At 39.8% G+C, this 16,502-nt stretch overlaps 1 protein-coding gene across 2 annotated transcripts in view; it reads right to left on the minus strand.

The window, feature by feature from the left end:
* Positions 1-13,954: 13,954 nt before the first annotated feature.
* Positions 13,955-16,502, minus strand: part of LOC149300973 (double C2-like domain-containing protein beta) — a 216,649-nt gene continuing 214,101 nt past the window's right edge. For both annotated transcript variants that reach the window (XM_089484551.1, XM_089484550.1), the window contains 2 exons: positions 16,406-16,502; positions 13,955-14,091 (listed from right to left, as the gene is read on the minus strand). In XM_089484551.1, coding sequence (XP_089340677.1) covers positions 13,955-14,091; positions 16,406-16,502 — 234 coding nt within the window. The remainder of the gene's footprint in view (positions 14,092-16,405) is intronic.

The raw sequence follows: 16,502 nt of genomic DNA on the forward strand, positions 1-16,502 counted from the left end.
CAACATTAGGTGCAGAAGGAACTTCACAGAAGGAACTTCACAGAGGTAAAGTTTGACCATTTCAGCAGCACTACTCTCCTTTCTGCTGCTAGCTCTGTCAGATGGTCCAACTATACTCCCAAGTGCCTCTTCCCAAAACGCAGCTGCTCCACTCAGCTATGTTGTTGTGATGCTTGTGGCACTGCTGCTGATGCTGCTGCTAGGAGTAGCAGACCACATAATCTCTTCCTCCTCCTGTACCTCTCCCTCCTCGGACAGCATTCCCATTTTGCGCTGCCAGTCACGCACCTTGTTGACCAATTGCTCCCGGTAGCTACTGAGAACATTGAATTTCAAAGCTAGCTTTCCCTTAATTCTTGGATCGCAAAGGCACGCTAGCATCATTTCGGGACTCTCTTCCATGCGTTTGTGAAGGTGCACTTTTAGCAGATCCTTCAGCTTCCTGACTATGGCTTCTACGTCAGGATGTAGAGCGCCACCTTGAACAGCCTCACGGTTTTCAAGGAACACATCCATCTTGCTGCCTAGATGGGAGAACACTGGGATTACCTGGGCCAGACTGGCAGTGTTTGAGCTTAAATTTTCTGTGGCATCCCTGAATGGTTTAAGGACTGCCACTAGCTGGGCGATCACTGTCCAATCCTCCCTATTCAATGGAGATGTAATCCCAATATTGTGCTCTTAGGCAAGATTATGGATTGCCCTCTGCTGCTCCAAAATCCTCTCTAGCATGTCTAACGTGGAGTTCCACCTTGTACTGACATCCTGACGTAGGCAGTGTACGGGAAGACCTGACCTCTCTTGCTCTTCCCTCAAAAGTTGGCTAGCCTTAACACTATGGTGAAAGTGCCCAGCGATCTTTCTGCAGCGGGACAGAACTACTGCTGCCACATTAATTCCTTCTGACATTGCTGCCTTCACTACAAGATGGATGATGTGGGCTGCACAGCGCACACCAACAATATGACCATCTCGCAGCGCTTTCACCATATTGGCACCTTCGTCAGTTACCACAAAACCAACTTCAACATTGGTGCCTGCCTCTGCTCCCACCCAAAGGCTAAACATTTTCCTCATCGCATGCAGAATATTTTGGGAAGTGTGCTTTTCATCCATCACTTCTGCATGGAGAAGGAATGATTGGTAGCCTGCTGCAGCAGCTTCCTTGGGCACACTGGGCTGCCACCAGTGTGCTGTCAAAGAAAGAAAGGCATGCTGCCCACTAGGTGCACTCCACAAATCTGTTGTGAAATGAACAGACTGACCAGCAGCCTCCTCTTTCCTCTGGAAAGCTCCTCTTTCACTGCTGCAACACAGGACCGATACAATGAGGGGACAATGTTCCTGCTGAAAGTGACGGAACTGTATATTGTGGAGCCACAGCCGCCATCAATTGTTTGAAAGGCTCCCCTTCGATCATAGAGAAGGATGCCCCTCCAAAAGCAATGAACTGACCAATAAGTCGCGTTACTTTATTGGCCTGCTGTTTGGGCATTGACCTTTTGGATTGGAATGCCACAAATTGTTCCAGGGTGGGCTGGACATGCAGTGCTCCAACCTGCCTTGGTCTCTGGCTGCCAGCACTAGCTGCTGCTGCTGCTATTGGCTCAGAAGCAGCTGTTGGGGTTTTTCCATGGCCACCAGCTATGCTGCCTGCACTAAGTTTTACTTCTGCATCTTTCCCCAATAGCACAGCGTTGTGTTGAGTGCTGAGGTGATGCTTCATGCTAGCACTGGTAAAATGGCCAGACACTTTCCCTCTGCTTATTAGCTTCCCACAATGTTTGCACTTTCCATAGCGCCCTTCTTCAACATTTTCAAAGTGCTCCCAAATTGGGGCGCGCATAGCCTTGGAGTGTGCCTTGGGTGCTGGTCCTACTGCTCGGGGTGGATGAACAGAGGCAGAACTAGTGGTGGTGGGACTGGTGGTAACAGTACTGGCCATAGTGGGACTGCTAATTGCTTTAACTTTAGATTTGCTAGGTTTTGCTGCTGCTGGTGGTGGTGATGGTGATGATCGTAGCGGAGAAGGTGGAGGCTCAGGGGAAAATTGTGCACTAGTCATTTGGACACTGCTCCCTGAGGGATCTGATTCCTGACCACTCATCTCCTCTACTTCCTCTGGCTCATAGTCTAGTTCTTCATTAGCCAGATTGAATGGAATTCCTGCTAGGCTGGAGCTAAGACTGATATCGTCGTGAGACTCGTGACTAGTAGTAGTGCGAGCAGGAAGAACAGACTCTGCACTTGGCCTCTCAGTCTCAGGCTCCTCACTAGGCGGAGTTCCACTATGTGTAGCCCTCTCTCTAACTGTCTTCACAAAAATATTGTAAGGACTTGGTGGCTTGCTAGAGGTACTAGGAGGACATGGCGTGGCGGTACTGGTGGGAACAGTAGGCGCAGCACTAGTGGTAGAGGCGGTAGAGGTGGTGGTGGTGGTTTTCCTTACAAAGGAATGAGATCGCTTTGGTTTGGGACCCCTCTGAGTCTTGCTGCTAATTTGGCTCTGCTTGGTACCTTGCATGCTGCCCGTGGATGGGGAAGATGCTGCTTGGGGCAAAAGGCACTTATTTTTACTCACTGGGCTAGTAGAAATACTAGTTGTGCTACCCTTATACTTTGAACGTGCTTCTGGTGCTTTAGGCTTTCCGTAAAAAACCATAGAGCTTGTGGGCCTAGCCGCACTACTACTGCCTGCTTTTGGTGCCTTTCCTTTACTTGATGATCCTTCAAGCAATGCTTCCCCAAATGATAAGCGAGAGCTTGGCCTACTTGGCTGACTAGACTGACGCAAAGGCTGCATCTTAGAACTGGTGGTGGTGCTGGTGGTGGTGGTAGATGGAGCTTGTCCCTCCTTAGTCCCAAAAGGAGGATCCATTTCAAATGTTGTGTTGTGTGTGTAGTGTAGTGTTTAAAAAAACTTAAAAAAAAATAAAAAATGGGGATAAAAAAAATTAAAGACTTTGAATTTATACGGGCCTAAGAGATTAGCTGAACTATAAGATAGAAGTAATTATTAATTATATTTTTATAGCTAATTTAATTAATTATTAAGATAAGAATTATAGAATTATTGATATTAATGATTTTAGATTAGACACTAGTAGATGTCTTGAATGTCTACAGTACACTCTACACTAGTATACTATTACTAACGTAACTATAGTATATATAACTGACAAATATATATATAATTTTATAATGTATTCAATTATTAATTATTAATATTACTGATTTTAGATTAGACACTAGTAGATGTCTTGAATGTCTATTACTAATACTATACTAACTATAGTATATATAACTGACAAATATATATATAATTTTATATGTACTCAATTATTAATAATATATTCTATTAAATTATTTATAAATTCTATTAGTTCATTTATTTAAGCAGGACAGGCAGTAGGCACTAGTGCCAGCCCAGGGCAAGGGCACCCCAGTGCCAGTAAGGCACTGAGTGCACTGTCAACTCAACAGGACTACACAGTTGATGACAAATTAAATAAAAAAAATTATTAAATTAATCAAATTATTATTATTAAATATTAATTCAGTAGAACTGAAGTGAGGATTAAGTACACTGTGAGAAATGGCAGGCTGAGGCTTACCAGTCTCACACAGAACAGAACAATCTCTCTGTAACGCTCGGATGCAGCACAACAGTGTTGCCAAAGCAGTCACAGCGAAAAATGAATGGATCTCTCAGGCAAGCTCTGGTCTTATAAAGGCGCCTTCAGAATTCAAAAAACAGCAGCACAGGCATTGGACGAGACCCTTAGCGTGACGTCACAAGAGTGAGCTGATTGGAGAGACGAGGATCAGCTCAATCCTTCGATTCTTCGTGGTTGTGAGTCTTCGTCTTCTCCTACGTTTTGCCGGCACTGTATTCTCTTCGGCGCGTCTTCGGCACGAACAAAAAAACAGCCTCTTCGTGCTCGTTTCCATGTTCGCCCGAAGACAAATGCGCAAGTCTACTTAAAAGGGTTTTTCCTATTGTCCCTGTGGAGGCAACTCAAACAGGAGACATTGCCCACAGTGCACAGTGGCAGAGGAGACATCCCTTTCACTTGTTCGGGCAGTGCTCCTTTGCAAAGCCATGCTAGGACCTCTGGAGCTTAAGGACTCTATATGGAGAATGTACATGTCCTATCCCTCAGTATTTTATGGAAAATTCCCCCGGAAAATACACAAGGTACCAATGAAGATGTTTCCCGCCTAATGTGCTGTATAAAGATCGCTTTATGGTTTGCTTGAAAATGCCTGTTGCTGGGAAGGGAGCAGGCCTCAGTCCAAGGCGGATGCAGGCTTATCACAGAATGCTAATAGACTAATCTTTTATGAGAGAAGGACTAGTCCTACTCCTCTCCAGGTCCACTCATTTGTTTAACCCCCATATTCACCCCACCTCATCCCCAGGCTGTACCCACGCTGTCATACAACCACACTGTTTCTCCAGGTGTTTTGTTGATGTAGCGATCCACGTTTTATGTGCTTTGTATGACCATATTATGTGCTCTTGCATAAATCTGTATGGGAGGAAAAGCGTCAGAGCCAGGGGTGTAACTAGAAGCCTCAGGGCCCCCCCACCCGCAACCCAATCTTCCCTCTACTCACACCATCTACCCCCTTCTCACACTATCTACCCCCTCTCCCTCCCTTCTCACTATCTACCCTCTACCTCCCCCCCCCTTCTCACTATCTACCCTCACCCCTTCTCACTATCTACCCTCTCCCTTTCCCCCATTCTCATTATCTACCCTCTCCCTACCCCCTTCTCACTATCTACCCTCACCCTACCCCCTTCTCACTATCTACCCTCACCCTACCCCCTTCTTGCTATCTATCCTCTCCCTACCCCCCCTCTCACTATCTACCCTCTATCCCTTCTCACTATCTACCCTTTCCCTACCCCCTCTCACTATCTACCCTCTCCCTACCCCCCATTCTCACTATCTACCCTCTATCTACCACCTTCTCACTATCTACCCTCTCCCTACCCCCTTCACTGCTGAGCCATCATATGCCGGCTCTCAGCGTGAAGCGCCGGCACCAGAGACAGATGCCTCACGCTTCCACCACTGCAGTCGGGGCAGCGCTTAGGCAGGCAGCGGCGGCAGCAGAGCAGACAGAAGGGCGCCGAGCGCTTGCTGAAAACGACCACTTGCCACCCCTTGGGGCCCCCTGACTGGCAGAACTCCAGGGCCCAGTCGTGGTCGCGACCCCTGCGACCCCGGTAGTTCCGCCACTGGTCAGAGCATCATGATGTCATCATGTAATGGACAAACGAAGGAGGACTGTGCACTGATATAAAAGAGGGATCGCATTGCTGCTCAAATTACGCCAGGTTGAAGCCCAGCAGCATTTTTTTTTTAAATTTGGGTGACTATGTTATTTCTTTCATGATACAAAAATAGACAATATCAAAAAGAAGACCAAAAAGATGAAGAGAATGTTGACATGATGTAGTTATGGTTCAACATAACTCTTTGATATTAGTTACCAGAACACTGGACAACGTCAAGGAGATAGATGCCCAGCTTTATTATTGGTGCTGTTATGTATATGTATTTGAAATCAAGAACTGTCTTTATCACATTGCATAAAAGGTCTGCTTTAAATGGGTTCTTTCTGTATACTGAGCTATAAATTACGATATTTCAGAAAAGTAGCATCAACGGTAACATGCATAACTACGCAAACAGGACAAAAATGGTAATTGGTTTAGTTTTATTATACATGTATTTTTTTCTTCATGTTTATAAATATTTTAACAAAGCAGACAAAAAAGTACACAGTCAGGGTACTTAATACTGAAATACAAAAGTCTGTAGGATGCAGTTTTGACATAGGCCTGCAACCTTCACATTGTAGCAAAACATTAGTATCAAACATTTAACAAGTCATTGCATAACAACAACACTCTGCATGCAGTGTTAGGTACACTCCATTTAAAAAAGGCTCCGGTAGAAAATGGAAAATCCATAAAGCAGAACTCCCCTCCTCTAGACAAAGGCTTCGATTTTTTTGTTTACCTGAACTGAAAAGGCCGCCTAGTTCAAAAGCAATTGCTGTTCAATGCTCAAATAGAATTGGTTATAACGAAATAAAATTTTTACTGCTGGCAGATAATTTTCACATGTCCTCCATGGATCATGTCATGTCTGGGCAACTAAGGCCTTTAGTTTTGGGATAATAAATCTTATAATCCTAGTGTTTGATAATATATAATAATATAATATTTAAAAACCAACTGGATAGTTACAAATGCTCAATCCCGGATAATGTTATATGTTCTCAATGTTGGTCATTAGGCCTTATTAACAGTGCATATTGTATGGATCCCCTCACATGAACAAAGGTAACTGCATGATCAACTGTGATCATGTGTGGAAATGCTGAAAATACATGATGTGCTTATGGGCCACAGACAAACGTAGAACAGTTCATGGACTAAGGCATTGATGGTGAATTGCTCCTGAACTAGGGTGAATCTTTGATCACTCTTCTCAGGTCTCAGTTAAATAAAAATATCAATCAATTAAAAAAAAACAAAATATGTCACAAATAATTTGGGGAGAGTTATGCTTTATTGCTCCTGGATTGCCATTGGGGCTGACGATGCATAGCAGAGAATTGCAATGCATACCCAAATGGCAGCCAAGGAGCTATGAGGTTATACCGTGCACATGACCTTGTCTAGAAGGAAAATTTAATCTGGAAAAAGAATTACGCATAGCATCATTTGTCTTTTACAAAAGCACTTTCTTTTTCCTTTAACATAGTCCTAAACACCTGAAATTACTGTAAACATTAGAGCTCTATGACAGATAGAAATATAGGTGACATGGAATATTTTTAATTTTTTTTTTTCTTAATTAAGGACACCAGCATTGCATTCAAATAAAGTCATGCATATTCTCAGTATATACCACAAATATTACAAAATATTTAGGATGTGACAATTTTTTTTTCAATTTGAAGTCCACTGCATACAAGATTTTTTTCACTGTTCAGAAAAATAAAACTAGATTTAAAGAGTACCTTTGATAGAAAATAAGTCAGAATGCTTTAATGCTGCAGAAGCTTCTAGAATCTTCAAAAATGATTGCAGCAAAGAAGGGTTTTCACACTTAAATACATTAGCCCCAGTTCAGGAATCAGCAAACCTAGCCAGCTACACCACACACACAACACCTTTAAACCTGTATTTTTGGAAGTAATCAATTTACCGCCAAATTACCAAAGGTTGTCGATTCCTGCTGTAGGCAGCATGCTGTCCAAATATACAAACTCTAGACTGCGTATGGAATTATACTAGAAGTCAAAGGCTCCTAAAGAGCTGACACTATTGTTTTTTCCCCCCAAACCATACATATTTTTTATTTGCTTCAACATTTTCACAATAAAATTCGATAGGGTGTCCTTACTATGGGCCAGCATAGGTGCACTGTTCACATTTTAGTCAGTTTAAAGTTCATCTATTTACAAAATGTAATTATGACTCATTGCGCATAAGGTTATTTTTCAATTGGACACAGTGGACCTTGCATATGCCCGGTTATAAGTAATTACAAAAATTATTTGCAGCAGATGTCATGTTTTAACAGGCCCACATATATATACCAAGAAGCCTTGGTGGTCCACCAAAGGCTTAGGTTACACCCTGAATTAAATAAAATATGAATCAACACAGATACATTCATTAAAATCATCAACAGACCCTGTCATGAATGTTTCACATTTCACAAATTCTTGTTTCAAATTATGGAAAATGCATGAAATTCACCTAGTGATAGTGGCAGGTAGTCACATTGAATTTGGTGCCAGATATTTTAAAAATAATAATAAGTAAACTCTACTTTGTTCATCTTGTTTTAATGGTCTCATATAGAATTACTAATTCTGTATTTGAAAGTCTGTTGTATTAATGTTAGGTTATGTATATGAAATTATGGTGATCTGATACCATGCAGATATAAAATAAAACATGCATTTGCTTTCAATTAGTAAAGTATAATGTCTAGCTACAGTACTGAATATTCTTCCAGCCCTTATGTTATCAATGCACATTTTATATGTTTGACAAAAAAATTGCACTTTTAGGTCTACAAGAATTTGGGTGGTCAGTCGAGTTAAGGGTTAGCAAAACAAAACGCAAGACTCTACTGAGGTTGCATGCCCTTGTATACTAACACTCCTAAAACAGCTTTTATATTCACTACTATGCAAGGTGTTTGTGGGAGCCTGCAACTTTTAGTTTTGTTAGTCTCAGGCGAGGGCATGGAAGTGAGGGAGAAAATTTTCAACTCAACTCCTCTGCTGTCAAATGTATGTTGTGAGTGCTTTATTAAGGGTGCATAATGAAAGTTGGCTTAAGTGAATTTGTGAGTTGAACTATTGTGCTGCAAACTTTCATTGTAGCACACTTGGATGCACTCACAGTTTAGTAAACAAACACCTTTTTTGTATTGTGCTATATATATTTATGGGAAGATTTTTATATAAAGTAAGTTTTAACTTTTAGAACACCTTTTATGTCCAACTATAGCAATTTCATTAGACTCGAAGATGGAGGCCTTTGATACATTGATGACAGTTATCAGTATCTATTCTTATCTTCACGTTTAGCCTCTCAGTACATGAATACTGCATCACTATATGCAAGGTATATGATATTGTTCTTTGTACTATAGTATTAAGAGTTTGATAACACAGACATCCCTTCTCCCGCTTTATTGATGGCCCATATGTAGAGGAATAAAGATGTAGGCTGTTGGTTTATGACATCCAGGGCCAGACTTAGGACGACAAGGCAGCCCCGGCACTTTAAGGCTGGCAACTGCCTATGACGTGCCATCAATAGTTGGATATGAGAGACTGCACACTGTAGCATCTGATTTGCTGGAGTGGCAGATCAGTGTGTGTATGCCCACTGGGCATTTGCCTGATGTGGCAAATGGCTAGTCCAGGCTTCATGACATCATACCCTGCCATGTTAAGTCTTTACATACAGACCAACTATATTTTCCTAGTTCTCTACTACACAACCAGACCCTTGAACATCTTCTGCGCAGCGCAAATAAGTTAAAGCCATCTAGTTTTCGAAATGTGATTATTCATGTTGTCGAACACTGGGTATTCATAGTGGTCTAGGTGCAAATAACTGGGCAATTAAAGGTAAAAGAAATAAGATGATATCATTATATTTCAATGTTTATTCCTCCTCTCCATATAATTTGAAATTGTCTGAAAACAAAATATGGCATATGGAATACAAATAGCCAGGACTTTAATATACTTTACATATATATAGTTGATGATGGTTGTTTGTCCTTTCTAATGAGCATATCTGTAAGCCATGCATGTACAACTGCTTAGTGGCAATCACATTTTAACCAGCAAAGCATGTACATTGGCTAATCATTAAGCACATTGGCTAGTAAATTAACAGGGGGAAACAGTGTAATTCATGGCCCAAACTGCATACACCCCAAAATCGTAGGTGTACAAATTGGGACACCTTTGTGAGGGGTGGGACTGCCTTTCCACCTTACTAGAACCTGAAGCTGCATTGCAAGGAGGCAATGTGGATGCTGTGATGGAGGTTTGTGTGTATCTGCACAGACCTGCATCGATTTTACAGATCCCTGGGATAGATCTTGCCCATGATCCCCACTGCCCACAAATGAGGAACTGGTGGAACAGCAGGACAGTGCCTGGAAATTGGAATATTTGGGATGTATGAAACTGGGACTAACTTCTTCTATTTAATAGATGTAATGGAAAAAAAAAGAACTGTTGGCTTATGAACTGCTATATATCAGCTACTGGGAATACTCTGCATTGCTCTATGACTTCATATTGCAAACTAATGCAAGGTAATGTACAGTCTGTAACAGTAATAAATAGCCATTGTACTTTTGTAATTTCTTTACGTGTAAAAATATATTAGCATAAGTAAGAACATCTACAAGCACATAGAGCAAAGTAAAATACAGTTATGTAAATATGAACATGTCTAAGACTAAGAAACACACATTACATACAGCTGGTTCAATCGACCTGATAGTTATACAAATATAAATTATACACATACATGCTCCCTGCAATTCTACCCCAGGAACATAGTCATTCTTATTTTTAGTGCTTAATGCAAACAACATGTAATAATTTCCAATAAATAATTACACCAGTGGAAATGTCAAAAGTAATGGGTTTCATGATAATTGATGTGTGTTCACATAGTGTTTACAAGCTAATTGGAGAAAACACCGGTCTCTACCTATGAGTTTAACACCTTCTTTAAACATTTCTTATAACAACTTAGGATGGACTTTATAAAAATGGTATCATATACAGTATCCTTAGCAGCAAATAACTTAATTGTCAAGGCCGTCAAACTGATTCATCGCGGGGAATATTTTTTTCTTTTTCTATGATCATCTAACAAAACAATCAGAACTCTAAATGAATGACTAAAACATATGCTAAGCATGTGTTATATTGGATGCATGCATATCTGCTGAGGTTGGCCACCAGTGAGCGTATCAGTGTATCAGTGGTATTTGATAAGAAATAGTAAAGACATATTTAACAACAGGAATCGTGATTGAAAAAAAGGGGGGGGGCAAATCCTACAATAAAACTAATAAGTAAAAAAAAATATATATATTATTTATCATTATTTAGCATAATTAAATCAAATTTAGTCTATTGTATCTTGTGTTATTCTCTTTTTTGATTATAATAAAATAACAGAAATAATATCGGGTATGCAGTCCTATCCATTTCAAATCCATTTCAAATCACGAGAGTTTAACAATGTACTGGATGCTTCCTAGGACCATAAAGGGCTATGCTTCCAAGCAGTAAATTACACAAAATAAAAGGAAATATTAAGGATTTCTATTTAAGTGGTATTAGTGTCCTCCACAAAGCACCTAGAGTCCTTCACAATCTATGATCTATTTCAAATACCACTGAGACATGAGGTTGCAATACATGAAAACTTCATCCTCCCCAGTGACCCATGTCTAATGCCTCTATTGTAGCCCACGGAGTTTAGCGAAGCGGGCCTTGACGGAGCTAGGAGGAGGGTTTTATTATCTTACTAGGTCTGGGGTTGGTTACAGGGTTTAGTAGGTGGGGTCTTGTTGGATGCTATAAATGGGCGGGCATTTTAGATAACAGTCACATTTAATTTGAGCTTCTTACCTGCTTTTGTCCCACCCTCCCTCCCTGAATTTTGGGTTGTCGTTTTTGGCTTCGCTTTGTCACAGTGGTGGGGCTGGATTGGTAAGGTAGGGGGTAGAATTGGTATTTTTCGGTTGGGTATGGTTAATTGGTTGTTGGTGTTGGTTGTATGGTAGGTTTCGAGCTGATCTGTGACTCAGAACTATATATAATCTCATTTATATTATTTATGGTTGTAATAAAGCTGTGGACGATATTTTTTACTGTAGGGCAGCATTATGTAAACATTTTATTGTGTAGTCTGAAAGCTAGCCTCATAAATTATCAATGCAGTTTAATTTTGTAGTCTCAATTGCTAGCCAGTGAGTGTAAAACCCAGAATCTCTGGGTGAGATCAGAGGAGTTCCCATCTATTATAATACATTATAATTAGTGAGTATGTAGAATTAAAAAAATGTTTAATGCCCATGTTCATTTTAATTTAAAATGGGTAACATCACTGTTACCATGTGGCAAAGGAGATAAGTTATGTTTATTAATTCAATGTAGTACGTGCATAAAAATATATTCAGTCCATTGTTCTGTAAACCAGAAGAATTACAGTAAATTAATAGACACCCCCCACACTGCAACAGCATTTGTAATTCAGAATCAGGTGAACTTCTTACTTCTTTTATATAGTCACTCGTCATACTGACTCACACCTGTTATCTTTAGCTTATTTCTCACGGAAGAAATTTTCTACCCATTAACATTTTAGCACTAGAATTGATCTACAGTATTCTTTTTTTATGAGGGGATGTGACAATAAAATGTGATGTGTTAAAAGCAGCTAGCAAAACGCCAGCACTTTATCTTCAGTTCGAAGAAATCCTTTTTTTTATGACTTACGTTACGCATACAGTAAATGTTTTCTAATAGTCTTTCTATTATTGTGAATGGTTAATTTAAAACTATTTGAGACTATAGAGAGGCCTACGGATTTCCAGACCTATATAAGTATTTTATTGATTACATGACAATGCCTTAAAAAGGGCCATCAAGGAAAAGTGTATATTAAGTGTTTTGTAATTACTTGTGGGAATGCACAATGGGAGTGTTTGTTGCACACACGGGGGATGTGGGTTCTTGTTAGATACCCTGGAAATCTCCTGAGAGCCAGTGCTGGAGCTGATGGGTGGCGGGTACACTAAGCATGCACATTGGTAAGCAGGAGATGTGTTGGGACAAACTCACCCAAAACAAGACAAGGAGCTGAGGGTGGGGAACTATAGGGCAAGCCTAGTTCTTTGGGGGGAAACTATATCTCTAAGTTACGCTTGGTTTCACTGTATATCTCTTGATTTTCAGTGTTTTTGGACCTGGTGTAACAGGTTGCCTCCTTTGTGTTTTGCGTTATAAAAAATTTCGCCATACATGCAAGGGGGCCTGAAACAGCGCACGGCTCCTGCACATCTCTGACACCTTCAAAGTCCAAGCTCAAAATGGCTGGTAGGCTAGCTGACAGCTTAGTGTACATGTGCAGATAAGTGATACGCTGCCACTGAAGGCCAACATCATTCTATCTGAGGTAAGAACATAAAACAGTAGTGACAAAAAGGAAATAACCATGTCAAGCTTGTGTATAAGTAAATGCTTCCATTCAGTAAATAATTTATAATATATAATTGTATGTCCATGTTTGTTCTCTGCTGAGACATCAATATACTTTAGTACACTGCTATTAGAATGGTCTTTTTCTGCTTAGCAAGAGTTCAAGAATTGTGGGGCTTGCTACTGAGTTGGTGCTTCATTCAGTTTGATAAAAAAACATTACCTTTTCTTTACCCAATAACTAAAGCTCTGAAACAAATAAAACATGCAATTTTAAATAGTCCTATCAAGGCATGGAATGGTGTACATATGTTTGCATAAAAACTTTGCAGTTTGCCCGCCACGTTAACAAAACATTTATTTAACAAAAAGTACATTTTTTACCTTCATTTTTTGACATTTAACTTAGTGCTTTTGAAATGATTATGCCCTGTCTTGCAGACATACACAAGGCAAACTGCACATAGCTCCATAATCAATAGTATAAAAAAATACAAAAATCGAATACATGAACAACAACAAAACCAACCAGCCACATACAACTCTTAAACAGAAACTTTCAGTGCTAGCTCCACGTGTTGCTGCATTACAAATCCCATGACTCTTAGCCAGTTGTTGATAAACCATAGCCTGGCTGAAGATGATGGCAATTGTAGCTCAGCAATGACTAGAATATGTGAAAAAAACATGAACCAATAACTACAGTGTATAAGTCTGCTGATCACTCCAGAAAAAAAATGTGATAAAGTAGTTTCATATTAAGAGAAAGGTAGCCTACAGTTAAAACCAAGTATTTTATTATATTGTATTATAACTGTGAATGACCTCACTCTTAATACAATGATGACCTATCTATAAATAGGTAGTTCTGAACCTTTATTTTTTGTTGTTGTAAAGTCAAGGCATGAACCCTGATATATGTAAGTATTATAGCTCTGAAAGGTGCACCATTCTTCTATCCTTTTACATATACTGTCTGAAGACTGTTAACCTTATTGGAACAACTGTAACATGAGGAACAAAATCGATCCATGGGGAAAACAAATGTCCTCCTGCCAATTCCTTCCGCTATAAACTGTTAACTGTGGTAAAGGCAAAGGCATAACTTGTGTCTTGTTCCTTCACAGCTGTGCTATCACAACACAGAAATGGGAGATTCACGTCAGTCACTGAGGACAGCTCCTGGCAGCTCGTTCGTTAACGTGTGCCAACGTTCAATTTTCTTGTCTTTGTTTTTCAGGCAATCGAACCAGTGTTTAAGACGTTCTCCTTTTGCATTTATTCCCAAAACAACTCCTCCTTTAAAACAAACAAATAATGTTATCACTTTCAACATTTTGTAAATGTAATTATAAAAGGTAATAGAAAACATGTCTGAGGACCACTAAAGATAGTTGTTAAATCTCAAGGACTACCTCACCAGTAAACGAAAAAAGACATTTACAGCTCTAAAGCACATATATCTCCATCTTTATTGCCATAAATACAAGCCTCCCATTTTCCTGTAATACACTGACCATATAATTAACATGAACCATATACTCAGGACATAGCAGTCTTAACAGGAATCAGACTTTTTGTTCCAAACATATGCAAACTTAAAGATGTGAACTTAACATTAGCATATATTTGAGCCATTGTTAGTATGCAAGTTTTAACAAGCAAGAGACTTACTCTTGTAAAATACTAATGTTCACAGCTATGAATTTTGTGTCTGCCTGATGTATAGAACTGAAATATCTGACTATGCTGTTTTCATCAACAGTTTTCCGGTTATATTGTCCAAGGAGAACATGTCCACACAAGGAAAAACCCAAGGATTTCAACATTCCCTATAACCCATAATGTTCCATATAAAAAAAAATATAACATTTTATCAGAGACACGACGGCATGAGAAAGGAAAAACCAAGAATACTTAAAACATATAAGTTTCAATGTCAAATTCACAAGTACTAAACATTCAAGCAAATCTTAAATAGACTTTGTTGTACGTACCATCAACCACCATATGTATGGGAAATTAATGATATCAATTACCAACCGCTTGTCTGCTATTTCTTCATGGATGTCAAAATGCTACCTGAAACTTAATCTTTCTAATACTGAACTCATTATCTACCCTCCTTCCATCTCCATCCCACTACCTGAATTCTCTATCACCATTAACAACACGACTATCTCTCCTAGTAACCAGGCCCATTCTTGACTCAAACCTCTCCTTCATCCCTCACATGCAGTCCATTGCACCTAAAAAACATCTCTCGCATCCGCCCATTCTTCACCCAAGAATTATTGTCTCGACTTTTAAAATCCTGGTGCTAACTTAAAAAAACCATGCTCCGGCATACACTTCTGCCCTTATAAACAAATACTCCCCTACTCAATCTTTATGTTCTTCCCATGGGCAAAGGCTCTCCTCCTCACTTATCACTTCTTCATTTTTCAGTCTACAAGATTTTACTTGTGCTGCCCCATATTTCTGGGACCTACTTCCACCAAACCTTTAGCTTTCACCCTCCCTCCCAACATTCAAGAAACATCTCAAAACTCACTTCTTCAGAGAAGCATACCATCTTAGCTGCTAGACCCCACACTACCTCTCACCTTTCTCTATTCCTTATGTTTGTCCTTACCCCATTACCTCAAGATTATAAGCTTGCAAGCAGGGCTCTCTCCACCTAATGTATCGGTTTGCCTTAGTCTGTCAATTCTAGTCTTGTCATACACCTTGAATATATGTATTGTAAGAAGCGCTGTGTAAATTGTTGGAGCTATAAAAATAAAAGATAATATTAATAATAATAATTAGCTACACTATCATATAGGAAATTGGGCATCTAATGATGATTAGAATCAATGATATAAAGAATATCCCCACAACCTAACCCATCAAATTAGTTTCCGGGAAAACCTCTTCCCTGATTTGAGGAGCAGTATATGGAGGCCAGAATAATGAAGACAGATTTGTTGAGAAAGAAAAGCATTTTTGCCACTTTTTTCCGCAAATCTATCTTCATTATTCTGGTCTCTGTGGACTTCCGCAAAAGGGTGGAGCCACGGGAACAGTCTCTCCAACGTTGCCAATCCAATCGGGACAGAGGGTGGACCTGGAGGCCCTGGCCTTTAGGGGTGGTTCACTAGGACGCCAAGGAACACATTTTTGGAATAGAAGATTCAATAAGAAGATATAAAAACAAGAAGATGCAAGGGAAAAGCTGAGCTGCCCAGCAAGAAGACAGGGATGCAGAAGAGGTCCGCGGAGAAGGCAGAGAGACATTCAGTGAGAGAGTGTCAGACAACCTGAGTGATAGTGTGAGATTGCATGAGAGAGTGAAAAGTGGTGAGTGACAACGAATTTAGTTTCCAAATGTAAAATTTGCACAACTCTAATATAGAGATATACAGATTCTTGAACACCAGTTCCTGTAAACCACAACACACATGTTGTCCAACCATCTTTTTTAGGGAGTAGTAGTAGCAGTATTCCACGGAGGCTTCTATTTATGGCACAAATTAAAGTAACAAGAGACAAAAACAAGTAGAATAACACATAGAGATTGTGAGTTAACATTATATGGTAGAAGGAAGTTATCACAATGTTTTACACTTACCTATAAAATCATTTGATTTTCCTATATCATAATCCCAGACTGTAACTTCTAAAGTTTTTTTTGCAAGGTCACTGTGTTTTATTTCATAGCAAAATTC

Source organism: Sceloporus occidentalis, unplaced genomic scaffold (genome assembly GCF_023333645.1).
Source record: "Sceloporus occidentalis isolate IW3139 unplaced genomic scaffold, rSceOcc1.0.p SCAF_22, whole genome shotgun sequence".
Taxonomy (NCBI): Eukaryota; Metazoa; Chordata; class Lepidosauria; order Squamata; family Phrynosomatidae; genus Sceloporus; species Sceloporus occidentalis.